Here is a 27,072-nt window from a genome sequence, read left to right as displayed (position 1 = left end):
GAAAGATTTCTGCATATTTTTGAGGGACAACAGCCTAAGAGTGCCGTGACGCACTGAACCCTGGCTGCAGGTCGTGAAAAACCAGTGTAACTTTCGGGCAGAGCGTATAAACCTCTGCTCACCTGGGTCTGATGCCTCGGAGCCATTGTCTTTCCTTCACTGTGCTTCACTCACTCGCTCAATGTTTTTTATAGTGTGACAAATGAGGATTTATGTTCGGAGATTGTTTTTTTTTTTTGCATGCCTATATATTAAGAATCAATCACATGGAACACGTAGAGAGGCTGTATTAACGTGTTAGAATCAGTCACATGGTACACGTAGAGAGGCTGTATTAACGTGTTAGAATCAGTCACATGGTACACATAGAGAGGCTGTATTAACGTGTTAGAATCAGTCACATGGTACACGTAGAGAGGCTGTATTAACGTGTTAGAATCAGTCACATGGTACACATGGAGAGGCTGTATTAACGTGTTAGAATCAGTCACATGGTACACATAGAGAGGCTGTATTAATGTGTTAGAATCAGTCACATGGAGCAGATAGAGAGGCTGTATTAACGTGTTAGAATCAGTCACATGGTACACATAGAGAGGCTGTATTAACGTGTTAGAATCAGTCACATGGTACACATAGAGAGGCTGTATTAATGTGTTAGAATCAGTCACATGGAGCAGGTAGAGAGGCTGTATTAACGTGTTAGAATCAGTCACATGGTACACATAGAGAGGCTGTATTAATGTGTTGGAATCAGTCACATGGAGCAGGTAGAGAGGCTGTATTAATGTGTTAGAATCAGTCACATGGTACACATAGAGAGGCTGTATTAATGTGTTAGAATCAGTCACATGGAGCAGGTAGAGAGGCTGTATTAACGTGTTAGAATCAGTCACATGATACATGTAGAGAGGCTGTATTAATGTGTTGGAATCATTTACATGGCGACAGTCATGCACCCGCAACTTTGAGTGTAAATATTGTGCTGAGCTGCTATTTGCAGAACAGGCCCTGCGTAGTCTGTCACGTATCACTTGGGCGCTTTTGAAAACACAATGCGTATCTCAATTATGCATTCATCTGTGTACCCCTGAAGGGACGCGTCAGAAACAACTGGCTCGGCAGCCGTTACGCAACGGTGCGAACAAAAGGTCTGCGGTCTAGGGCTGGCGAATCGCGTGTGACCTGTCGCTTCGGAACGCTGTGAAAACCGCAATGCAGGTATCATTTCTTCATTCATCTATGTTTCAGTGGCAGGGCACACCCACCGTCTGCAATTTCTGCTTCCTGCAGGACGATTCTGCGCCGCACTCTTTTGTGTTCGCGGTGTCCGGGCAACACAGTAAACAAGGAGAAGCTCAAATTGAAAGGTTTAATCGAGGATTTACTTATTGGGTGTGAGATGCTATCGAACGCGGCTCTGTCGCAGAACCTTCAGCTGGCGGTGCAAAGCTGTGTGTGCTTTGGTCAGAATGTGTTTGAGGATGCGGAGGGCTGGACTTAAAGCAGAGACCCGTCTGAAAGCATGTAAAGATCGCGCTCTTCCCCGCGTGAATAATGGCCCACAGGAAGGGCTAACAAGGAGGAGCGTGAACCTGGGTGGCCCATTGAGCCGGAAGCGCGTTTTCTCTGGTGTGAAAACAGATTCATGTGGAAAAACACCCCCAGAAAGAACTACCCACAATGCAGCTCTCCTAAGCCTGAGTGGCAAGCAGAGAGCTGATGTGCTCCATTTAAGTATCCATAATGATCTGAATGAGGATCATATGTACAGCCAACCTTCTGGGGTTCAAGTGGACACTATCAGCATGAAATGGGTACAGACTTGTCAACAATATGATCAATCTATGAAAGATTAATGATGATATTATGATGTGAATTGATCATCTGCATGATGTTGTCACAGTGGTTTGTTTACTGGAGTGAATACTTTATTTCCCACTTTGATTTGGGATGGGAACAAGATATGTTGAACTGGTTTCATTTCACCCTATTTCTACCTAAACAGCCTAAATAAATTGTTCCAGAAAATAACTCTTTTCAAGGAAAGGCTTGAGGCAACGCAATCCCAAAAGACTTTTATTCTGAATGTGTTCAACACCATTGTGTATGTGTGTGTGTGTGTGTGAGAGAGAGAGAGAGAGAGAGAGAGAGAGAGAGAGAGAGAGAGAGAGAGAGATACTCTATTGCAACACAGGGACTCCTGCGGAACCCTCTTCTTCTTGATGTGCCAAAGAAAGCAAAGGAACAACAGAGTCAATCTCCTCCTCCTGTTTCACGGAAGCACGGAACACAAAGCAAGCAATGTTTTGTTGCCTACCGCCTGTGTTCAGGTTTACTATACGAAACTGCACTTTGTGTCTGTGAACTTGATTACCCTGTAACTGCACAGTATTTCTCCGCTGTTTGCACTGTGGCGCAGGATTTGATGTTGGAGGTAATAACAAATGAGATATGTTGAAATTAGGATTCATGAGTAAATTATTCTTGTATCTGAGGGACAGAACAAGGTTTAAGGCTCGCTCCATCTGTTTATGTTTTTGTGTGTGAAACATGTTTGGGAAGAGAAGTTACTGGGTTCTTCACATGTACTGTAATCCATTACCCCAGAGAGATAAAAAGGGGACTTTCCTGTACTTGTGAACAGAATGAGAAACAGGAAGTGTCCCAGGATGAGGAACGCAGATGGACAGCTTACCCGTGTCTGTGTGCCTTTCTCACAACTGCTCGGACTGAGAGGTGGACCCTTGCTGGGTGAAGCCTGAAGACCTGATCTACTTCCTTTCCTTCTCATTCTTTTATTTTTATTAACCCAGTTTTTTTCCTTCCACCGGAGGAAACACGGAACACACCACTTTATTTGTTCAGTTTATCAAGGGCACTAAAGTTTACCGAGACTGTTTGTTGTGGATGTGAGCCGCTGTTTGATCAGCGATGTAGGTATTGACCATTCCGCTCTTTCCACATTAATTTACTGTAAGGAGTGATCAAACTATATTAACCCCGCTCTTCTGGAAACTTCCCCTGCTGCAGCTCTCTTGGGATCCACACAGAGGCAGAAGGGAGTGTGGGGTCACACCTGTTTGGGCACAAGGCTTGTTGTACCCACGCTTTAATTTGGGGGGTAGGGGGATCAAACTTGAGCTCAGGAGGCACATTTACTATTTTTGTACAGGCATTTCTTGGCTGTTCTGCCTGTTGAAGCAGCAAGGGGGACAAAAGTTCATTCACCACGAACGAACTGGAGCGCAGCCAAGGAAAAGCAGATAATTATCTGAAGGAGGAAGGATCCAGCTCAGTGAGGGCCTTCTAATGACTGAATGTCTCCAACATCCTTACTTCACAAATGATGCATTGCGTTTACCTACTATTCATGAGTGATTAATGTAACATGAAGTATCTGTGGTCACTTCCTCCTTTCGCTCCTCCTCGCTCTCTTATCGTTCATTGCTGTCGGCTCTAGCACAAATGAGCATCAGCAGCCCTACAGTACGGGGATAGAAAGAAGAGGTATATTTTCCAGGATTACAAAAATATCTCTTTGCTGAAGGGCTGAGTGACTCAAGGGTCATGCAAAAGCACTGTTTGCAATTTCAGGAGTTCAGGCACAGCGCTATTTATGTGACCTCTGCGAAGCCTGCATGTGGCAACAGTATGGTATGTGACCAGCATGTTAGTTGAGCCCAACGCCTGCCCCTGTTTTCTCTCTCCTCCTACTCTTTATTGTGAAAAAGCTGGAAATGTAGAAGGCCATCTTGCACAATGTACGGTGAACATGTTCCCCAAACTCCTTCCTCGTTATTACCTGACGACGCAGGTGCCTCACTCTGTCCCATCTAGCTGCTGAATGGCCACTGGATAATTTCAGCAGTGTGTTGTGAAGTGCTATAGTGTTAGAATATGCTCTGCCAAGCCTGTACTGCAGCCATTGTCAGTTCATGTTTGTGTCAGGGGCTTTTTGCCTTCAGTGAAACGCATGTTCAACTTAATTTAGGTCAGGTGTTTGCCCTGGCCAGTGAAGAACATTCCAGTTTTTGGCTCTGAAAAACTCTTTGGTTGCTTCAGCGGTATAATTGGCCCATTGGTCTGCTGCAAAGTTATGGTGCTGGCAAATGAGTTTTGAGGCATTTGGCTGGATCTGAGCAGATAAGATGTTAATGCACAACTCACAATTCATCCTGCTGCTGCCAACAGCAGGGACGTCATTGATAAAAAGAAGTGAACCAGTTCCAGTAGCAGCCACACATGCCATAACACTACTGCCACCATGTTTCACAGATTGGGGAGTGAGGTGCTTTGGTTCATGAGCAGTTTCTTTCTTTCTCCACACTTTCCTCTCTCTATTGCTTTGGTACAGGCTAATACTCATCTCATCTTTCCAAGGGTGCAGCTTTGGTTTTAATTCCTATGCCCAGCTGTACCCGCGAAAGGTGCTGGAACCTCTCCCAACATGCATTGGGCGAGAGGCAGGAAGACACCCTGGGCAGTTTGCCAGTCCATCGCAGGGCACACACACCATTCACTTACACACACACTCATACCTAAGGGCAATTTGGATTCTCCAATTCACCTAACCTGCATGTCACAGGGAGAACATGCAAACTTCACACAGAAAGGCCCTGGCTGGGATTTGTACCAAGGATCTTCTTGCTGTGAGGCAACAGTGCTAGCCACTGTTAATATATTAAATAATTTTTCTCATCATCATGCTATATTATTGGGAGGATGTTAAGCCTTTTATGTGATATTTGGCAGGGTTCTAACCCCCTAAACTCCCATAAATTATGCCCTTGCATCTGTCCATAAGACCTGGATTCTACTGTTTTTTTACGTACATTTTTTAGCATTACATTACATTACAGGCATTTAGCAGACGCTCTTATCCAGAGCGACGTACAACAAGTGCATTAGTTCAAGGTGCAGAGGTGCAAAAGAAACACACTAGAGTGAAGCAAAGATCGTAGTGCCAGAAGTGACCACATAGATCAGGACTCCAACCCTGTAGAGTAGGGTGTGAGGGAGCAGAATCAATGCTGCAGGACTGTTTTGAATGTGCTGACTGGAATATGTTTAAAGAATCTGCCACTCAGGGTGGGGTCATCAACCTTGAGGAGTATGCCTCATCAGTCACTGGCTTCATGGCCAAATGCACCAGTGATGTCATGACTGTGAAAGTGATAGGGACTATGCCAAACCAGAATCCCCGGATGAACAGTGAGACACACTGCCTCATTAGTGCCCGTGACACAACATTTAAATCTGGCAATAGGGATGAACTCAGAACGGCAAGGAACAACCTCAGGCGTGGCATCAAGTCAGCCAAGAACAAATATAAACTACAGATTGAGGACCACTTCACCAACAACTCCGACCCACGCCGCATGTGGCAGGGTATTCAAACAATCACAGACTGTAAAAGCAAAACTAGCTGTGCGCCCACTGCTGATGCTTTTTCAATATATTCTATGCTCGCTCTGAAGCCAACAACTCGGAACCACACTTGCAGGACCACCGCAGCTGAGGCTGGTCACACATTAAAGCCAGCATTCCAGACACCATAGATCCGCTCCAGTTTGCCTACCAGACTAACCGCTCCACTGAAGATGCAATCTCCACAGCCACCCACCTTGCACTCACCCACCTTGACAACAGAGATGAGTATGTGAGGATGCTATTCATTGACTTCAGCTCGGCGTTTAACACCATCATTCCTACAAAGCTGGTCGGCAAACTACAAGCCCTTGATCTTCTCAACTCCACATGCAACTGGATCCTGGATTTCCTCACCGGCAGACCTCGGTCTGTCAGGATGGGAGACCACACCTCCACTACACTCATCCTGAACACAGGAGCTCCGCAGGGCTGTGTCCTCAGCCCACTGTTATACTCCCTGTTTACCCACGACTGTGTCGCCAGGCACAAACACAAACTCCATCATTAAATTTGCAGACGACACTACAGTGGTGGGTTTGATCCATAAAAACAGTGAGGCAGCATACAGGGAGGAGGTGGAGCTCCTAGCAGACTGGTGTACTAAGAACAACCTCTGCCTCAACATCAAAGAAACAAAGGAGTTGATTGTGGATTTTAGGAGACACAACACAAACCACAGGCCTATCTACATTGATGGATCTGCTGTTGAGAGAGTTGAGAGTTTTAAATTCTTGGGAGTCCACAAAACTTAAGACCTATCATGTCATATCCCGCCACATCTCCTCTCTCACCAAAAAGGCTCACCAACGCCTCCACTTTCTGAGGAGGCTGAGGAAGATCAAGCTGCACCCTCAGATCCTCACTAACTTTTACAGATGCACAGTGGAGAGCATACTGACCGGCTGCATCACAGTCTGGCATGACAGCTCCACTGTGGCTGACCGCAAGGCTCTCCAGCGAGTGGTGAAAACAGCCCAGCGTATCACTGGAACTGCACTACCACCCATACAGGACATCTTTGACAAAAGATGTCTGAGGAGAGCCCGCTGCATCACCAGGGACCCATCACACCCCAGCCACCACCTGTTTGACCCCCTGCCATCTGGTAAGAGATACCAGACCATATAGTCACGGACCAGCAGACTGAAGAACAGTTTCCTTCCAAGAGCTGTAAAGCTAGTGACCACCATCCCCACCCACCCCACACACTGATTACTAAGCCTGACTATGGACACGAGTTGTGCAACAACAGTAATTTTTTAATGGCACCGTGCAATACTTTCGATGATGACTATGTATGGCGACTTGCACTTTTTATACTTTTTATACATAACTTAAAAAAAAAAAACTATTTTCTATTCTTGTTTTTATTAACTTATTTTCTTCTGTTTTTGTGTTTTTATGTCTAAGCTGTCTTGGAAGTGTGCTTTTTTAAAAACTGTGTCAGTGTCTGCACAATGCTTTTATGTTGCACCACAGAGACTGGCGAACAAGACTTTTTGTTATACTGGAATGGTATAATGACAATAAATTGAATTAAACTGAATGGAATTGAAGAGGTTTCAGCAAAGAAATTATGCAGCAAACATTTTTTTTTGTGTATGTTTTCCCTCATATGTATCTTTGAACATAGCATTTCTGTGATCGGTTAAGCAGACGAAGAGCAGTAAATATGGTGAGAAATATTAACTTGAAAAAAACGTGTAGCCATTTTTCTACGGGTGGATCAAAATAATTGATTATTCAAAGTGAATGGTTAATGTAATGCTAAGTTTGGAGGGGCAGAGCAGGACAATGCCCCCTAGATCCGGCCCTGGGTTGCACACGATTATATATGACACTGGAGTATCCAACTGCGTTGACTGAAGCAAACAAACATTTGTGGGTGTGAGCGTGCTGTGTTTCTTTTTAGGATATTAAGTATTCATAAGTGATTATGAATTCAACCAATCATGACGTTTATGTTAATCCTCCCTCGTTTAAAGCCGTTTGTTTGCCTTGCGCAAGCATTTAGACCAAGTGCGTAGGTGCGCAGGACACGTGTGGATTGCAGCTGCTTGTAGTTCGTTTTGTCCAGATTATTTCTGCCCGACTTCCAGAGCTTTCTTTGCAAACTGCGATCACGAAAACTCATGCCAGTATTCTTATTCTGTTACCCTTGTGACAACTGGAGGAATTACTTTGCAGTCGACAAACTGATAACCCCGTTTTAGTGATTGCGTATTTCAAGCAGCATGCTCATTCAGTCAACGCTTCATTAGTGCTTTAGTACTGCGTTCAGTTTTCACTCCGAGAAAGAAAAGAAAGCTTTGTAGTTTAGATCAGTGTTTCTTGGTTAATCGCAATGTCCTCCGGGAATGTGTCGGAGATGAGTCGGCGGTTCTGTGTGCTGTCCTGGGAGCAGGTACGGCGTTTGGATGCCATCCTCGGAGAAAGCATCCCGATCCACGGACGTGGAAACTTCCCTACGTTGTCCGTCCAGCCCAGGCAAATTGTGCAGGTAAAGTGACATGACGATTGACTAATATTGGAACTTGTAAGTTTACTAGGCTAAAACCTTTTTCAAGCGTTAACATTGAGACGACTGTCTCTGCGATTAGGCTGGGCTATATGGGGGTGCCGTTTTTAAGGAAATGTGTGGTGATTAGTGTATATCATAATCTCAACACTTCACGTTAGAGCTATTCTGTGTAGGCTGGTTGCCATTCTTCGCGAGAAAACGCGTGACATTGGAAATGGCATAGACTGTCACAGTGTATTTATCGGAACATTTTACCGTTTGCATTATAGACATTATTTAATTTATTAATATTTTATTTTGGCCGTGGTCATCAAAAGGCGAATATCCTTTACAGGTGTCTTATACCTTCTGGCGTGGTTTTGGATATTGGCTCTCGTGAACTTCTATTAATACTCGAGAACGGTGTGACTGTAGGCTATATCAGGGGCATTTGCCACTTCATCACGTACGCACTCGTTTGCAGATTTAATTTCCGTTTCATTTGAACTAAAGTAGGGTGAATTAATTTGGAAGCCAACTAATTTCTAGGCTGTAGCTGTCCAAACCGTCTACTGGGAAGTTTTCTGTTTATTATCACTTCAGAAAATAACTACTAAACTGTATTGACGCCCTTTTGGCCAAGAAGAATCGTCTCAGTTCAGCAGCTTAACATTAAATGTTTCTCTTCCCGTTATTTCTTTGTGCAGTTTTGGCAGCAGTTTTATTTCCGCCCCACAGAGACGTGGGCGACGGTAAATTGAAACCTACAGTAGGCCTATTCATTCTTTTTTCTCAAAAATCGAAAGCCATAATCAGGCTTTGACATCGACCCATAAAAAATTCACAGGTGAGGTAGTTTCCCCCCGTGCTGGGGGATAAAAAACGTAGTAAAGGCATTAATATCCTTGGCATAAATCCAGAGAGAATCTGTTGCTTGTGCAATTTGGTTTTATTACACAGTTTGGAAAGTAAAGCTATCCCGCTGTTGCAGTGCTATTCACAACCTGTTCCAAAGTTGGGACAGTGATTTGGCGGAACGCTCTGAGCTGTTTTTGAGGCGCGTATAGAATGAGGAGCGACATGGCGTAAATACCCATAAAACCATGACAGAACTACCGAATTGGCATTGCCTTTCCACGTTGGCATGTAAGAGTACATTTTTGTAGACATTTTTTGAAAATGCGACTAACATAAGTTCCAGAGTCTAGACCTACATTCCAGCTTCCATTGGGTTTTAACACTAATGCCTTACTGGGGTTTCTTTTGAACGGATTTTAAGGTGTCAGTTTAATATTGTATCTAGAAGTTTCTCTTCTTTTTTGATAATTATGTAAAACAGGAGGGTGGCACGGCATCGTAAAGCTAAAGGTTAATGTGATACTTTATTCAAGGCCTGTCTGGTCAGTTATCTTTTTTCCTCAGGATGACTGTCCATATGCATTCAACATTACTGGATTTCCCAAGTCTGGCTCTTCCTTCCTCAGGGTCCTCTGGGGGAAATAAACTGCGGTCAAATTTTTCAAGAAGAAAAGGTTATTCTTTCTCTCTAGTTTGTTGCAGAGATATTGGACGAAGGTCCTCTCTTCATAAACCATCTGCTGCACAGATCAGCGCAATATAGATTGGGGGGGGGGGGGGGAGGGAGGCAGGCAGGCAGGCAGGCAGGGCTGTAGTTGAGGAATCTAGTGCTGCCTCTGCTGTCTTTGATGTCTGCTATGGAACAGAAGACAGATGGAGGCTTCCAGAAGTCATAGTGGCACACGTTTAGCATGCAGATGCTGAAAAACCCAGCTGGTCCAACAGACTGTACTGTGCATGCTTGTGTTTGTGTATGCAGTACGTGTAAATGCATGCATCTCTATCTGTCTGACAATTCAGCAGTGTAAGCAGGCTCCAGACATTTATTTATTCTATTTTACTGTGTAATCACTCTAGACATATGGTCTTAATTCAACTGCAGTATTGAAGTGGTACAAGTTTATTGAAAGTCCTGATTTTGATTTGAAAATGTTTGTTTTGGAACGGGTTTAAGTGCTACTGCCATATTTGGTTGGCTGGAAGGTTGCCCACGTCAGTTCGGTTTCAGTTACTCTGAAGCCTTGGTGTGGTATTTTTCTGCTTCCTCCTCAGTATAAGATGTCACCATGATGGTATTGAGTTTTAAAACATTTTATCATGATGCAAAATGAATGTGTTCGGTTTTAAAAATGGTCTATATTGACCAGGCTATGCCAATGAATACAATGGTCTGGCTTGCTCAAAAATGTTTTTGCAAGTCTTTAGTTTACCTTCTTGTTAAAGTGCTAAGTTCCAGTGCCCTTTCATGAATGAGCTTGCTGGTTTTGGAGCTGACCTCTGGGGGGTGGAGGTGGCATGTTGCAGGTCATGGAGATGTTTCTGAATTTTGTGGAGAGGGATGTAGTCATGTTGGAATTGAGCTGGTAATGACTTAGCCTTTTGTAATGCCTCTGGTCCCTGTTGCTAGTTTGCTAGTTCTTTACTCCAGTTCTTGATTTGAAAGGAACAGTCGGAAGGCAAGGCATAGCCCTCTCGTTCCCCCCCCCCCCCCCAAAAAGGGAGGTCCAACAGACTGGCTTTATTATTCAGTAGCCATGGTGCCATGCGGGCTGTCGTCGGAGTGCAAGGCATGTTCCACTGCAATGAATGGAAATCCTTTCACTTCTCTGACTGGTTCATCCCAGCACCATCTGCTTGGAGGGATTGGATTACCAACATAAACATCCAACTTTCCTTGCTATACAAGCAGGAATGGCTCTCACTCATATAAACTGCTTTAAAAAAAACCTGAAAGCCTATTCCCCGTAGACTCTTATGATGTCTTTCAGGCTCTCACCCCCCCCCCCTGCTTACACCAGTGGCTTTAAGTGCCATCCCAGTCTAAACCCAAGAAGATTATTATTTTTTCCTGTTGTGTAATTCAGTTTAAATATTTTTAAAGCTTTGCTTAAATATTATTTTACTGGAGGCGCAGGGTTCTGGATAAATTCTATTATCGTCTGTGTTTGACATTTGGACGAGACGGTTTGTTCCCGGCTATTCCTCCTGCACCGCAGATACTGGAACGAGACCCCGTTCTGCGGCGCTGGGATGCGGTTGGGGCGCAGAAGTGGAGCTGCTGCAGGCCTTGCCGAGGTCACCTGAGATTACTTGATCAGGGTCCTGACAGCAGCTTACCGAAGTGGACCTGCGGCCGTGCCCACAGGAAGTCTGACAGACTCTCCACGTACGCCTCTGTCTCAGCAGGGGCCGGCAGCTGAGGGAAGGGAGGAGGCTGGAAAATCTGAATCCATGAATGAAAGTCTTTGCCTTCAGAAGGCTGACTGGCTGGCTGGCTGGCTTGCTGGGTTTGCCAAAGATGGCGGAGGAGGGAGTGAATTAGTAATTCCTTGGGATCCTTTGCCGTGGCCTTACCCCCCTCTTTTATTGCGTTTTAAGACTCTGAGGAACTCCTCTGTGGTCTGCTAGCAGTCGGCTGCGTGAGAGAATTCCACACAGGAAGCAGAACTTGCCGAAGCAGAAAGGACCCCCCTCTGGCCTGAGCGTCCAGGCCGATTCGCGAATGCGCAGTTCCTCACCCCTGTGTGAAGAATGAGACCGCTGTTTGTAGTATTCAGACATTCAGGTCTGATCACTTCCCCTCCGCATTGGCGGCAGAGTGCGATTTCTCTTATGAGCCGATTGCACTGTGTGTGAGCAGTTCTGTTGGTCTTGGCCTGTGTAATATGACCCAGAAGGAATGGATCCAATAAACTGTGATTTTTAAAAACATTTTTTTGTTTGAGGTTGGTTACACCCAGATTGTAAATACTTCATCCCTGAGTGACTAATTTGAAGGAACAAGGGGAAATGACCAGTGTTTTAAAGGATCTGTATACCTGGGATTCTGTCTGAGACCGGGGCTTCAGGGATTGGCCCAGTTTCCTATTTTGATCATCCGATTGGTTCTGGTGTGTGATGTAGCTAATAATTTAAGCCCCTGTAAAACATAAGAAATTAGCTATGTTCCAATATGAAGGCAGCTGCCTGCATCCTTAGAAGTGAGTTCCGTCTGAAGGTAGTGTCCTAATGGTAAAGGAACCTCAAAAGGCAACTCATTTTGGATGCACTTTGAAGGCATGATGACATCACACATAATTCACATACCCACACAAGATCAGTGTTTACGGTCACAGCCGAATTCTTTCAGTTTCAAACTGCGAGACCCAACGCAAATAAATATGGATTCTGCAATTATAGCCACAGTTGTCCCGATTCTCTGTTTAAAGGAAACAAAATTAGTTTTACGTTCAGCTGACTGCATAACTAGCCACTATTTCAGCTAATTTAAAAAAAAGTTTTAACCAGTTTATCGTGATTTCAGTATATTCGCTGTATGTAAGCCAAGTTAACGGTGTGTTAGCTTGTTCTATTGGAAAGTAACGTGATAGCTAGCCAATATCAGGAAGAGCTGACTGAGGCTTTAAAACATTGAAAACATTATTCCAGTGTATTGAATTAAAATGTACTTAATAGATATGACAACAAGTTATCAAGTTCACTTTCCACCACTTCTCTGGTTTGAGACGCTTTTAATTTAACGCAAGTGAGATGTAGTGAAATTGCAGCCTTCTAAGGCAGCTGACTTTGTGTTGGGACACAGCCATTGGGCCTCACTAACAAAATTTCTTAAATTAGTCTCTCCTTTGTTCCTAATGTGTTCCTAAAATTGTTCCTACGTAAAACCTATATAAGATTAATGAGATGTGCAGACCTTTACTTGTGTGCTTATCCCAGGTGTATGCGATGATGAATGCTACCTGTAGGTAAATTTTATGCGCAAACCTGTTCATGTAATTAGTGTAAGGAAATGGCCATGAACGAATACAGATAAGAAAAAAAAATGGTGAATGCCGAAATGCTTGTGGAAATGTTCTTACACATCGTTTACAATCAAATGTCACCGTACGTGTATTTGTTAATGAGGCCCATTGAATGCTGATTTTTCAGACCCCTCAATTCAAAGTCCCAAAGTGTATTACCAACTTGACTGAAGATATCATTGTACCAAATAACTGGAGGTTAAATAAAAAAGTGTTTGTATTTTATAAATAGTTTATGGCTCCCCTGATATGAACCTGCCTTTCTGCTAAAGGCTCCATTTAAAGGGAAGCTGCCCTCTAAATGCCTTGCTGAATTTTTATAGCAGCTCTATTTGGTGCATTGTAATCTGGGCTGTTTGCAAGCATGTTTGTCAGGATAAGGAGGGATAACTGTTGAGGTTTCGATGTCTAGATCAAGCTTGGCTAACCTGGAGGGCTTCCAGAAGAATCCATGCCAAATGCCTGAGCATGGACAAGCACTGGCATGCTTTTTTCCAGCAGATAAGCTGCATGCTTTTTTAAAAGTAGAGTAAAACAGCTGAAAAAATGAGGCCCGCAGGGATCTCTATCGATTTTCATTGAAGTTGTATCTGGTCTTGTCCCCTGGGGGGGACAGGGGTGCGGAGCAGAGGGATGGGATAGGGCATTTAGGGAGGGGGTTGGCGGGCGTAAAACTTCAGTTCTGGAGGGTTTCAGTGTCTGCAGGCCTTTGTGGTTTCCTTTCTATCGGCAGCCAATTAAGGCCTTGAGAACAAGGTGTGTGCACTCTTTAGCCAATCAATGACTTCAATGAATCACTTGTGCTGAAATGGACTGAACCAGCGGCCACTGTGGCCCTCCAGCACTGGAGTTAAACCAGCGGCCACTGTGGCCCTCCAGTACTGGAGTTAAACCAGCAGACACTGTGGCCCTCCAGGATTGAGATTGACATCCCTGGGGTTGGGGGATGCGATACCCCTCTCAAGGTGGCACATTTCCAAAAGTGCTCCTCTGGCTCACCTAGAGTCTTCAGGTTTGAAGATGTGAATTGCACTACTGTTGTGTTCATATTTGACCTAGTTTGAGAATTGGGAATCAGGAACTTTTCACTGGCTTAGTTCTCTGCTGCCTCTCTGCCTCTTGTGGTAAAATGGCCATACTGCTGGAGTCAGTCAGTCAGCCCTGTTGACTGGTTGAGGATGCTGCCATGTGAAGGCCAGCTTCCACCAGCTGCAGCTGAGGTGGTTCAGTGTGATCAGGAATTTGTTCATGTGCTAGGCAGTTTGTACAGGGTGAGTCACTCGCATTGGAAGCCTCGTTGTGCTTCATCAGATTCACCAGATTTTAATTCACCCTTCAGACTCTTTGAGCTTCCAGTTCAGAAGGGCACAATCTGTGCTCTTGGTTGGATTTCCTTCACATTAAGAGTTCCCAGTAGCCAAAACAGTGACCCTGAATCTACATTACTGGTGGCTGATTAGCAAAAACTGGGGAGAGTACTTTGTAAGAACTCAAGTAATTTCATTTTGTTTTGTGAAGGCAAAGCTCCAACAATAAAGAAAAAAAAACATTTCACTGCTGTGAGGCCCTATTTTAATTTAGCGCTATTATATAGAAACTATCAGGTAATGCTTAGGTTAATTCTTAAAGGGGTCCTTTACTGTCATATTTTTCAGGATCGCAGGGAGTCTTGATGTCATTTTGGCAGTGCACATGAACACGTTTGGGCAAAACACCTTGTTGGATGCTTGCCTTTGGCCTGGGTTAAACCTGGTCCGGTGGCAGCTGTATGCAAACGGGGGGTCAATGCAGCTGCTTGGGTAGAGGAGGGCTCTGGCCAGCTGTGAGATCATTGGATGGCTATGTGTCTGGAAGTCTGTCCAAAAAATTTTACAAGGCCTCGGTATAACCCTTTTGGCACAGGATTAAAATGCGGAGAAGACATGTGTAGACATTGTGTGTGCATGCGTGTCCAGACCAAGCTACATGGAGCAGGTGGCGGTATTGAGAAATATTTTGTATTGGCTCAAATGTATATTTTTTTCATTTTTCTCCCGCTGAAAATGTATACTGTGTGAATGTGAGTCACGCTATATAAAATATAAAATTGCATTTGATTTGGGGTGGGGATATTGTATCATTTCAGCGTCTCACGTTTGCCTTCTTGCCCCACAGGTGGTACGGGCTCGGCTGGAGGAGCGGGGCATCGCCGTGCGCGACGTGAAGCTGAACGGGTCTGCTGCCAGCCACGTGCTGCACCAGGACACGGGCCTGGGCTACAAGGACTTGGACCTGATCTTCGGGGTGACCCTGACGGACGACCGGGCCTTCCGGCTGGTGAAGGACGTGGTGCTGGACTGCTTGCTGGACTTCCTGCCGCCCGGCGTGAGCCGGGAGCGCCTCTCCCCCCTGACGCTGAAGGAGGCGTACGTGCAGAAGCTGGTGAAGGTGTGCAACGACACGGACCGCTGGAGCCTCATCTCTCTGTCCAACAACACCGGCAAGAACGTGGAGCTCAAGTTCGTGGACTCGCTCAGGCGGCAGTTCGAGTTCAGCGTGGACTCCTTCCAGATCGGCCTGGACTCCCTGCTGCTCTTCGACAGGTGCTCGGAGACGCCCATGTCAGAGAGCTTCCACCCCACTGTCCTGGGGGAGAGCGTGTACGGGGACTTCCAGGAGGCCCTGGACCACCTCCGGCAGCGAACCATCGCCACGCGCAGCCCGGAGGAGATCCGGGGCGGCGGGCTGCTCAAGTACTGCCACCTGCTGGTGCGGGGCTTCCGCGCGGCCTCTGAGAGCGAGATGAAGTCGCTGCAGCGCTACATGTGCTCGCGCTTCTTCATCGACTTCCCCGACATCGGCGAGCAGCAGCGCAAGCTGGAGGCCTACCTGCAGAACCACTTCAGCGGCATGGAGCACAAGCGCTACGAGTGCCTGGCCACGCTCCACCGCGTGGTCAACGAGAGCACCGTGTGCCTGATGGGCCACGAGCGGCGGCAGACGCTGGGACTCATCTCCGCCCTGGCGCTTAGGGCGCTGGCGGAGCAGAACGCCCTGCCCACCGTCACCAACGTCACCTGCTACTACCAGCCCGCCCCCTACGTCAGAGACGTCAACTTCAGCAACTACTACGTGGCCCGCGTCCAGCCCCATGCACCCCTCTGCAGTAGCTCCTTCCAGACCTGGCAGCCGTGTAACTGAGGTTTTGGGAGGACTGCTGTGGGCGGGGCGGGGCGGGGGGGTGGGGGGGGGGGGGGGCCGTGACCGGGGCGCACTTTGTTACTGTGGCATTTCTTTTCACGCCGTAGGCAGGTGGCATAGGACTGGGCTCTCCACACTGGCACCAGCGAAGCGGATTCTTTTTGTTTTTGGTTTTTTTTTTTTTTTTGTTTTGGAGCTACAGAGGGACACGAGAAAATCTTTAATTTTTTTCCCCCCACATGTCTGTTCTAACTCCTGGCAGGACTTTGTTGACCATGTACTGCTGTAAATGTGATTTGAGCCTATTGTTTGGAAAGATTTGCTTTTTTTGGTCACCTTTGCAGAACAGGGACTGTTGGTACTTTTCTTATGTAGCAAAAAAAAAGTTGTGATTGAATTGAAGCACTTTTTGTTTTTTCCTTGTGTAAGTTGACTCGAAGACTTAATAACATTTATATAACTTTAATGCTGCATTTAATTTTTGTTGGGGGGGGGGTGAAAATATAAAGCTGTATTTTCAGACTTTCTTCGAACCAAGAGGACCAAAGATGATTTTTGTTTAGAAGGGAACATTACTGTTGCAATTCCAAGTGCCTCAAATACTGAGAACCTCTAAAGTTAGGCTATATTTTTATCTTCTAGTTTACTGTAAATCTCTATTTTGAGGGACTGTGGCATTCCTATATAAAAATGATTAAAAAGAAAGACAACTGATTTGTAGTTATGTGTTTTATCTTGGTCTAGTTCTTGGTTACTTCCTGGAGGCTGTGCAGATGTCATACTTGTGCAAATCTGACACCCAAATATCAGTTTATGCAATATTCCAATGGAGGGGAGAGGAATGTGTAAAGCCTGCCAGCTTGGAAACATAGGGGATCTGTCCAAACACGCCCCGCAGAGCAGAACCAATGCCTCCATTTGGATTTCAGGGGTGTGAACCATGCCGAAATTCTCTGGGACGTGTGACGGGGCACGCTCTCTGTGGGATGCTGCGAGCGGAGACAATGACGCCCTTGTGCACCTCTACCCACTGTCGCCGCTGGAAGCGGATTCCAGCGTGCTTCAATGATAACAGTCTCCGTTTCCTTTCTGTTTCCATGTGCATTAAAAGGAGGGCTCCCTTGCACTCGCTCTAGTCAGAAATAGTTACAAATTGAGGCCAGTTCCTTTTGGAACAGACATTGCAGGTCCATTAATGTTTAGATGGAGCCATCCATATAGCTCAAGTCATCCACATAGTCTTACTGTGACCCCAGTCATTATACTATTTCTAAAAAATGAGTGGGGCCATATAAGGTTGCTTATCACATTTACTCTGCCCACCACATCAGCTGGTTCTCCCTCCATAAAGGTCAAATTGCCTGTTGAGAATTTTGAAAGGTAAACACTTTCCTCAAACTAGTCCGTCTCAAAAATTAGAATTTTGCAGCTGGGTTTCAAAGCTAGGTGTGTATGCGAGAGAGAATAGACCCCCTCTCGTGAACATTTTTTTTTTTTTTCCCCCACAGATGCTTTTCTGAAAAAATAAATCCTAATTAGTTTTCTAATCCAACATTTCATGATTTACACCAGGGCTACTCAACTTCAGGACCTACAGGCTGCGTGCCTGTCTGCAGGTATTTGCTCCAACCATGCACTGTACCACCACTAATGAGCTCACTTCCTGAGCCAAGACGGTAGTGTAATTGTGCCTGGTTGAAGCAAATACCTGCAGATACTGCCTCCCACTGGTCCTGGATATGAGTGGTGCCAATTTACACCAAAAGCTTTTTTTTTTCTCATTTTTTGAGTAAATGTTTTGCAGCAGACGGGAAAGCAAATCAAAGTAGTTCCTTGTAGCCTCTGGGGACCAATTTTCAATAGTATGTTACAGTAACTACTATAGATTTATACTCCATGTAGCCACAATGCTTTTGCCTATAAAGCAAGTGTGACTTGGTAATTACTTCCACAACATCAGAACATGGGCCCGGCAGTCACTGAAATTAGTCAAAACTCAGAAAGAACTGAGAAATTAAAAAAATTATAGAAATCCATTTAGAATTTTATGATTAAATTTAATAGTTTTGTATTTTGAATATTTAACAGGTCCTTTTTGCTCTATTAATTTGGTGCTCTTATTGGCTGTTGGTTGTTTGGAGGAGGAGTTCTCAGTAGATGCAGCATGCAGTACATCCTGACCCAGGTTTGAAGGCTGATGTCTGCACAATGACGCAAAACAGAACTAATGTGTCAAAGGGTGCTTGTCCCTGTTGGGAGAATACCGAACTACCAGCGATGCCCGGGGTTTTTGGGTCGAAGAAACTGCGAGAGAGGCATTGTTATGAAAGTGTGATTGTCCAAATGTAATCCTTATGATCATATATATTCACAATACTGATATGCTCTATCACTCCCTCACGTACATATGGCTCTGTCTCGCTTTCTGCTCTTTCATGAGTCACCATTAGCTTCCGTTCTTTCACCAAAAATATGGAGCCTGAAAACCAACTTTCAAGGGCTCTGTGCTATGGAGGAAATATCTCCATAAATCAGTGGGATATAGATCATCTCAAATTGATAAAGAGGCCCTGTGCAAAACAACATGGGTGAGGGGAAAAATATGATTTATGTTGACATGCACCACATGTTGAGTGAGCAAACGCAAAATGAGGCATTGACTTGGTTTAGTACCTTGTATCTGAAACAAACGGAAATTAAAGGCTTGACTGCAGATTCCACTTTCCACTCTCTTGTGCAGTCGTCATCCACAGGAATGGTATCCCCTGCCTTTCTGTCGACTTTGCATCACAATAATCGATCCAGCTGGGCCTCCTTAAAAGTCTGTAACACAAATGGTTTATAATGGCTGTGTGCAGGACAGAGGCAGCTGTGAGCTGTGAGGGTATTCCATTCATCCTCCCTTAGATGGTTTATTCACACAGATGAGCTCCACTTTGTCTCACAAACATTAAAAAGCACCGGACACCCTCCCTCCCGCACCTGATGCTCTTGCGGCACCCCGAAACCCGCTGCCCCTCGGGGCCTGGGGCCGCTCTGTAACCATATCCCCGGGGAACGGGTCCCGCAGCGTTCAGGCATGTGTTTCTCAGGTGTTAAAAAGCGTTGGTGTTGATGGCACGGAGTGCGACAAAGGAGAAGCCTGGGAAAGAAGGGAAGGGGGCGGAACCTGAAGGAAGCAACAAGAGAGCCAGAATGTTTTCCCCATCAGGGGCCTCTTTGTCCTGTCATATATTAGCACTGTTGTGGTAGTATTATGATGCCCTGACCATGCTTTCATAATGCCATTACCGCCGATAGCACTCTTAAGCCCCGTTAACACATGGAACCTGCAGCATGTCTGGGTTTAATTATTCATCTATGGTAGAGGTTTTCCCTGTTCACGCATATCTCATATATGGAATAATTCAGTGTAGAGCCTGTTCACATGACATGACCGTGCCGTATAGATTAGGCAGGTCTATCCGATGAAGCAATGTAGGGAAAATATTAACATTATGCTAGTCTTTAAAACAGACAGATATTTTGTTGAATAATAATTTTAACTGCAAGATAAATCCAACAGGCAGAACACATTTGAAGAGCAATAGTTTTAAGATAACTTATGGTAAAGTCTTTAAAGCTATCAATATAGCTCAGTTGATCCCAAATAGCTAATGTTAGATAAAGAATGTAAACATGGTTTATCAGCTAAAAATAAATACATGCAGAATTGTTTTTGGTAAAAGGCAACCAAATAAGTATGTTAGCCAAGTTAACTAGCTGATTATGTCTGCCATTGATACGTGGCAGCTTGCTACATAGAGTAAAAAAGCAACTTAAAACTGGAAGAGCCTGACACAGATGTTTACCAGGGAAAAGTAGGCCAATTGCATAGCACACAAAGCAATTTTGTAATGGTGTTCTAACAATAGACAAAGCTATGTCAAGCAAGGACAGTGACGCTGTTTATTCAATTCCTAAAATAAATGTTAAAATTTCACTCACAGAATCATACAATTACAGCTCCAATATCGTCTTTGTGTAATGTCTCATTTGTGCAAAAGTTGTGGAGAGGGCAAATTCAGAAAAGTAGGCCTATTTATTAAAGAAATTGTGCCAGAAACTAAAGGTCTTACGTAAGAACATTATAACTCTGTGCATGCTTTATCCAGAAATGTTGCTTTGCTGTTTCCTTCACACTAGAGCCGTGACAGAAGATTTCTGTAAATCTTATCAGGTTTCCAGCAATTTGGAGGGATGTCTTACATGGAAAAACGACTCTGGCTGTCTTTACACATGACGCCAACATGGAAAATTGCCAGAACAATTATGGGTTAAGATGCATGTGTGAAGGAAGTTTTAAAATGCTTTATTTGAATCATCACACCCTCAGGAGAGCCTGTTATGGACGTCACACTGCATAGTATGCTAGAGTGTATGCTAAATGCTGAAATATAATAATGTGCAATACACAAATACACTGTCAAATTCAAGTCTGTAACCGGTTGCACCACCTTTAGCAGCAATAACTGCTACTAAAAGGGTTTCTATAATTTGGTATCAGTCTCTCACATCACTGGGGAGCCCACTCTTCATTGCAGAACTGCTTTAATTAAAAAAAAAAAAAAAAAAGGTAGGTTTTGTTTTAGCATGAACTCCTCCTTCCAGGTTCTGAAACAGCCTCTCAATCGGGTTCAAATCAGGACTCTGACTAGGCCACTCCAAAACTTTCATTTTGTTTCTATTCAGCCATTTAGATGTTCAATTTTGTGTTTTGGATCATTGTCCTGCTGCATAACCCAATTACGCTTCAGCTCATGGGCAGATGGCCGGACATTCTCCTTAAGAATTTTCTGGTACAGAGTAGAATTCATGGTTCTTTCAATAATGGCAAGTCATCCAGATCCCAAGGCAGCAAAGCATCCCCACACCATCACACTGCCCCCACCATGGCTGATTGGTATGATGCTATATTTGAAATGCTATATTTTCTTTCCTCCAGACATAATGGGACTCGTGTCATCCAAAAAGTTCAGAGGTGGAAAATCCAGGTTCAGAAAGTAAAAGTCCTCCCCAGTATTTCGTTCCAGTCTCCTAGATATGCTAGTTAGCACAATTCTTAAGCCAGGAGGTAGAGCTAATTACTGAAATCAGCTGGGTGAGTTTGTGGATGGAAGAAACACATGGCAGGACTTTTACTTTCTGACTCCTGGACTTTCCATATCTGTTGCCGCTCTTTGGATGTTCTTCTGGGATCTTTTGTGACTTCCTGGATGAGTTGTCACTGCACCCTTGGAGAAATTTTGGCAGGCTGGCCATTCTGTTCCACGTGTTCTCTATTTGGAAATAATGGCTCTCACTGTGGTTTGGTGAAGTCCCAGGGCCACAGAAATGGCTTTGTAACCCTTTCAAGACTTAAACAAAAATAAAAAATTCTCATCTCTTCTGGAATTTCCTTTGATCCTTGCATAGTGTGCTTGTAGAAACTTTGTGATGATGACTATGTGACGATGGTATGGTTTGATATAAGTGAGGTTTAGATTTAACAAGCCTGGCTGTGTCCAGTCAGTTGAATCTAATTATCACTTAAATTTGGTTAACTGGTTGATTGCTTTTTCACATGGGTGATTACTTTTTCACATGGGTGATAAGGGTGTTTGATAACTTCTTCCATTAAATAAATTAATAATTAAAAAAATGTCTTTTGTGTTTACTCAGTTTCCCTTTAATATGCAATAACAGAGGAAATTGGACAAATACATTTTCATGGCACAGTATGCAACATTGCTGACAGTTTGTTTGCCAATATTGGCCAGCTGGAAGTATATGACAGGTGTCCCACAATAGCTCCTCTGTCAGCTACCAATGCTGGCATATTGACAGCAAGATCCAAAAGATAAACTGTCCATTGTTACCATTACTGTAATTGGCCAGCTGTCATCCAGCTAAAGGAGTTTTGGTAATCAACATGACACCCACATTAGGAAGTCCGAAGGTATGTCCAAATGCTTTTTACGCCTCACCTCCTTTCCTCCTGTCCCCCACTACCACTCGTCTCCTACTCAGAAGTATGTGGAGGAAAGGTGTGTGGGGTGGGGGGTGGGGGGGGGGGGGGGTTGGGGGGGGGGGGGAGGAAAGGAGAGAACAAGGAGGCGTGAAGAAAATTGGGACAGCTTATCTGCTTCTCTGTCATCAGAGGTGACGGCAGCTATTGATTGACTATTGAAATTGCCCTATCATAATATTTTGCAGAGCTCACAAATAGTGCCAATAGCCAATCACAGATCTTTCACATAGCCTGTCCATTTGAAGGTGCATAACAGCTTGTGAGTTTCAAGCACAAGTAATTGCTACAGTAGCCTACAAACATGAACATTGCGGTTTGTGTTGAGACATTAATTAATATGTAATGGGCAACATCAAAGTAAAAATCTCATAGTATACATACATCAATTTACTGTAATTCCAGAATCCCGATGTCCTGATGTCTGAACATACAGTACAGAGCGCTAATTCACCGAGGTCTACTGTGACAGCCTACATTGCCAATTCATTTCATCTCACATAAACTAATTCAGAAATATTTCTCTAGATTGGTGAAACGGATATCGCTTAAAATTATGTATTATTGTTTCCCAATGTTCAGTTTTCACACTTAAAAAGACTGTAACATTTGAAATCAAATTTGTTGGTAATAAATACATCCATTGGAAACAGTTGGTTGAATATATTAATTCATGCATATTTCACACACTGAAATAGTGGTAGCTGCCTTGCTTATTTACTGTATGGTTAGAGTCATACTCTTTAATCTAACATTCATGTGCAAGCAAATAAACCTGCTTGTTCTTCTTAAATTATTAAATTTGCCTGTAGGATATGAGCCACAAAAACAACAGAAAATTGACATTTTGTACATGTTTCGAGTATTGGGATGCACCCCAATTGTTTCGTTCTGTTTCCTAATACAGAACCTTTCAATGTAGATGCTACTCTTCCTACACTTCTGTGGGCAAAATCCTCCCCAACTCACCACTTTACAGCTAGCAAACCTAACAATGGGTAGATACTGATGTCTGTGACCCACTGAATCATGCTCACGACTCCCTGGGTCATGTTTACACTTCAGATCAATTTACATCAATTTCCTGACTCTGCCTCCTTCCCAGGTTTATATATCACTTTGTCATGTCCAACTTTCATTCTGCTGCAGGTTGTGTTGGTAGTATGATAGCAAGTTAGCTGAAAAAGGGGAAGCTGCCACTCGTAATTTGCCACAGTTTTTCATCATAGCCTATGTGTATAGTTATGATTTTCTCCTCATTCTGTGAGGATAGAGAGGGAGGAGCCACTTGGACAGTATGTTGTGGAGTTATATACAGTCAGCCGACTGCTGGGGCTGGATACTGGCCATGCAGAACCTTCCTTTGGGTTGCCTGGGATGCGGAGCGATGTTCCACTTAGCGCTCTGAACTCACGACCTTTGGACGTAGCTGAGAATGAAGAATTGTTCTCTATTTTCTGAGAACGTCTGCCGTCTTCCAAAGCTCCTATATCTAAATGAAAAACATCTGCAGAGAAAGAGAAGCCAAGGCCAGGACAATTCAAAGTCCAGCATCAGGCGGTTTGATGCCCAGTGATGTAAATCACATACTGCAGATGGTTTACTCCAGATGAATTCATCTCGTTTGTTCTTAACATAGCTGTTGTTTGCATATTCCCTCTATAGCTTCGAGGAGGGTCAGAAACCCTGTATTGTTATCTGCTCTGAGGCTCCCCAGTGCTCCACCAGTCACCCCACAGCCTCGGGTTCTGGAATCCCCGGTATGAAAATGTTAGAATTCATTAACTTGTGTTTAGTCCATCTGTTCACGATTTCTGCAATACTGTTAATGTCACCCCTGACGCGTAAACTGCTTGCCTGGCATTTACAAACAGTGACAACGCCTGACCCCAAGTTGTTTAACTTCTCTGCATTCCGGGAGCAAAGGTTCAAGGCAGAGACTCTGGTGTTTCCTGTGAGAACGGAACGACTTCTTTTCCATCTATCAGCACCATGTCTGTGTTTTTGTGCCGGTTCTTCAGCTAAAACTCCCCTTGCCCATGGGTGGTCCTTCTCTCCCAGACACCTTCCTCCTTTCTCTGTGGGAACTACGAGAAGAAAAGCCTCAGTGATCTGTGAATGGTCTCCTTGCTGACGCTGTACGGGTAAACCTCACCAAATGTATTCCTCCCCATATTCATCCTTATTGCCCCAGGGAATGAGAACAATGCAAATGTCAGCTTTGCCATTTTGGATCCTAATTATCCCTCTGCTGTGATGAGAACAGGTATTATGTGTCCCTCTTGTGTTGGATTGCATCTGTCTCCTGTGCTCTGGCCCCTGTGTAGATCCTGATTGTGTGAAGTGTACTGTGGATGCTCTGAGCCGACACCGGACAGATTTACTTTTCATGGCTGTGTGCTTGCGCGCCCGTGTCTAATAAAAGGATTCACGGATTTTCAATGATTTGTTCATCAAGTTTTGGAAGGTTTCCCAACTGTAGCCAGTGATTGCACAGCCAAAACATGTTAACCCTGAGTCCAACCATGACATCATCCTCCCCTCTCCCTTAAGCACTGATCCACATCCTCACGTCTGAACTAAGCACTATGTCACATCCTTCCCTTCCTCCTAAGCACTGTCACATTCTTTCCTTCCTCCTAAGCACAGTGTCAGATCCTTACTTTCTCCTAAGCACTACATCACTTCTGTGCCTTCCTCCAAAGCAGTGTCACATCCTTACCTTCCTCTAAAGCACTACGTCACATATTTACCTTCCTCTAAAGCACTACGTCACATCCTTACCTTCCTCTAAAGCACTACGTCACATACTTACCATCCTCTAAAGCACTATGTCACATCCTTACCTTCCTCTAAAGCACTATGTCACATCCTTACCTTCCTCTAAAGCACTACGTCACATACTTACCATCCTCTAAAGCACTATGTCACATCCTTACCTTCCTCTAAAGCACTATGTCACATCCTTACCTTCCTCTAAAGCACTACGTCACATCCTTACCTGCCTCTAAAGCACTACGTCACATCCTTACCTTCCTCTAAAGCACTACGTCACATCTTTTTTTAGATTAGATTCAACTTTATTATCATTGCACAGAGTACACGTACTGAGACAACGTACCTTCCTACTGTACTGTGTGCATGTCAAGGAATGTAAGTAAGTGTAAACAGTTGTTTAGTGACTATATTGCATTCTAGCTGGCTGGGATTGCTAGCCAGGCAAAAGTGCAGTCACTTCACTGTGGTGTGTAATCATAGCCAAGGGATGTAGGTTGTTTGTATTAAAAAAGGATTGATCTGTCTCAAATGATATTTTCAGAATTGAGCCAAATACGAAAACATTATTTCCCCAGTCTCCCCTACCTAAGATGTCAGTCATCTCAGCCCACAGCCATTTTCTAGTTCATGGGTAGGTGACTCTGCTGTTGCCAGAGAAGCTTCCATGTTCATTGCAAGCTGTAGCTTGGTGATGGTTTGCAATCCTGAAAATATATCTCAGCTCAGACTATGTAAGTTTTTAAAAATAATTCTGGGGTGATAAGCAATGCTAGAATTTTCACCATGTTGATAGGTACCTGCAAAAAGAATTATCACTTAAGATGGAGGGAAAACACTTCAAACTACTTATTTTCATTCCGTAGATTAGCCTTTATCTTTGGTGACACACCAGCTCACCTTAGACATTGTCCACATGTTGCAAGCCATATTCATTACATGCTATAAAGATAGAGGTTTCCTCAAGCGATTCAGCTTGCTCAAAGTGGACGGCAGCACATCATTGGCACTGACAGCTATGTCTGATCCTTTCCTATGGGCCTGATAGGGGTGGTCGGTGTCCGATGGGCCCTTCGGAAAGGGCAATGCTAACCACTGACAGCACACCCATATAGTCAACATCCATACGAACGATAAGCACACCATTCATGTTGACTGAACTAAATAAACGCGTCACACCAGCATTTACTATGCTAAGTTCTAGCGCAGTTTGCAGCAGATAGCCTGTAGGCATTCTTGAAAAAGGCGGTAGTTATCCTTAAAGCACGGTATGACAGGTTCCAGAAGAGCAGAAGAAGTCTGACCTTTTTCATCTCCTTTTTTTTCCTGATGAAAGCAGGGGTATGACCAGCCCTGTGTGTACACTACAGATATATAATTTAGCTTCATCCCGATCCAAAAACCTGCAATGGAACCTCTCCTTATGATGTGGTGACTGGAAGCAGTCTAAAAAAGGACGAAGAGTGAGCCCGAACTAGAATCACGCTCGCGTAGAAGAGAAAATACCAGGGAACAGGTGAAGAGATTGACGTGACTGCTGATGTGTGCTGACACACCCAACGTCATCTGGGTGGCAGCATTTTGCAGAGGCTTAGCAGCTGGCTCATGCCACACGTTTACCGTTCCTAAACCAAACCAGGATTCCTTCAGTAAATGTCAAGCTGCCTAATATCAACAGTGAACTGCGGAAGTCTTTGCCGCCTCTTATAATTCAATAGATAAACATTTGAAAGGTCACATCATACATTCAAGCCTTCCGCATGCATCTCTCACTCTTTCTTGGCACTCAAATATTCATGTCTGAATGTTTCTTATTTTAATAAAAAATGTGAAAATGTACTCTGCGTCTCACTGCTATTTGTGGTCATGATCTTGGTACTCCATCAGTATCATGGCACCTGCTCCAAGGCAGGCAGTAACGGACAAGAAAGCCTGTATTACAGAAACAAATTAAAACTTTCAAAAATTTTTGTGTTTCTGAAAGTAATTTTGTTGTCATATTAGTATTTTAAAAAAATACTTTTTTATACTATACTATAGTGAAATATATTTCTATATTTTTTTGATAAGTGATGCAAAAATGTTCAGTTAGATATCATTTTAAGATCAGAGGATATCTGAGAAATCAAAACTGTCAAAAGGAACATCAAAAGGAAGACATCAAAAGAAGCTTGCTCCTCAAGCCCATTTCCACCATCCACTCTGGTGGCTGTGAATCTTTAGTGTTCAACTAAATCCTATGTAGGAGTGGGGCACTA

The 27,072-nt window shown here is 44.1% G+C and overlaps 1 protein-coding gene across 1 annotated transcript; it reads left to right on the top strand.

Moving 5' to 3' along the window:
• The first annotated feature begins 7,435 nt into the window (after nucleotides 1-7,435).
• LOC135261622 (terminal nucleotidyltransferase 5A-like) lies at nucleotides 7,436-16,707 on the top strand. The gene is made up of 2 exons (XM_064348092.1): nucleotides 7,436-7,933; nucleotides 14,968-16,707. Exons 1-2 carry the CDS (start codon nucleotides 7,778-7,780, stop codon nucleotides 15,991-15,993), a joined length of 1,182 nt encoding a protein of 393 aa, XP_064204162.1. The 5' UTR covers nucleotides 7,436-7,777; the 3' UTR covers nucleotides 15,994-16,707.
• The last annotated feature ends 10,365 nt before the right edge of the window (nucleotides 16,708-27,072 follow it).

This window comes from Anguilla rostrata, chromosome 8 (genome assembly GCF_018555375.3).
Source record: "Anguilla rostrata isolate EN2019 chromosome 8, ASM1855537v3, whole genome shotgun sequence".
NCBI classification, from domain to species: Eukaryota; Metazoa; Chordata; class Actinopteri; order Anguilliformes; family Anguillidae; genus Anguilla; species Anguilla rostrata.
This window is presented reverse-complemented; position numbering and strand designations above follow the sequence as displayed.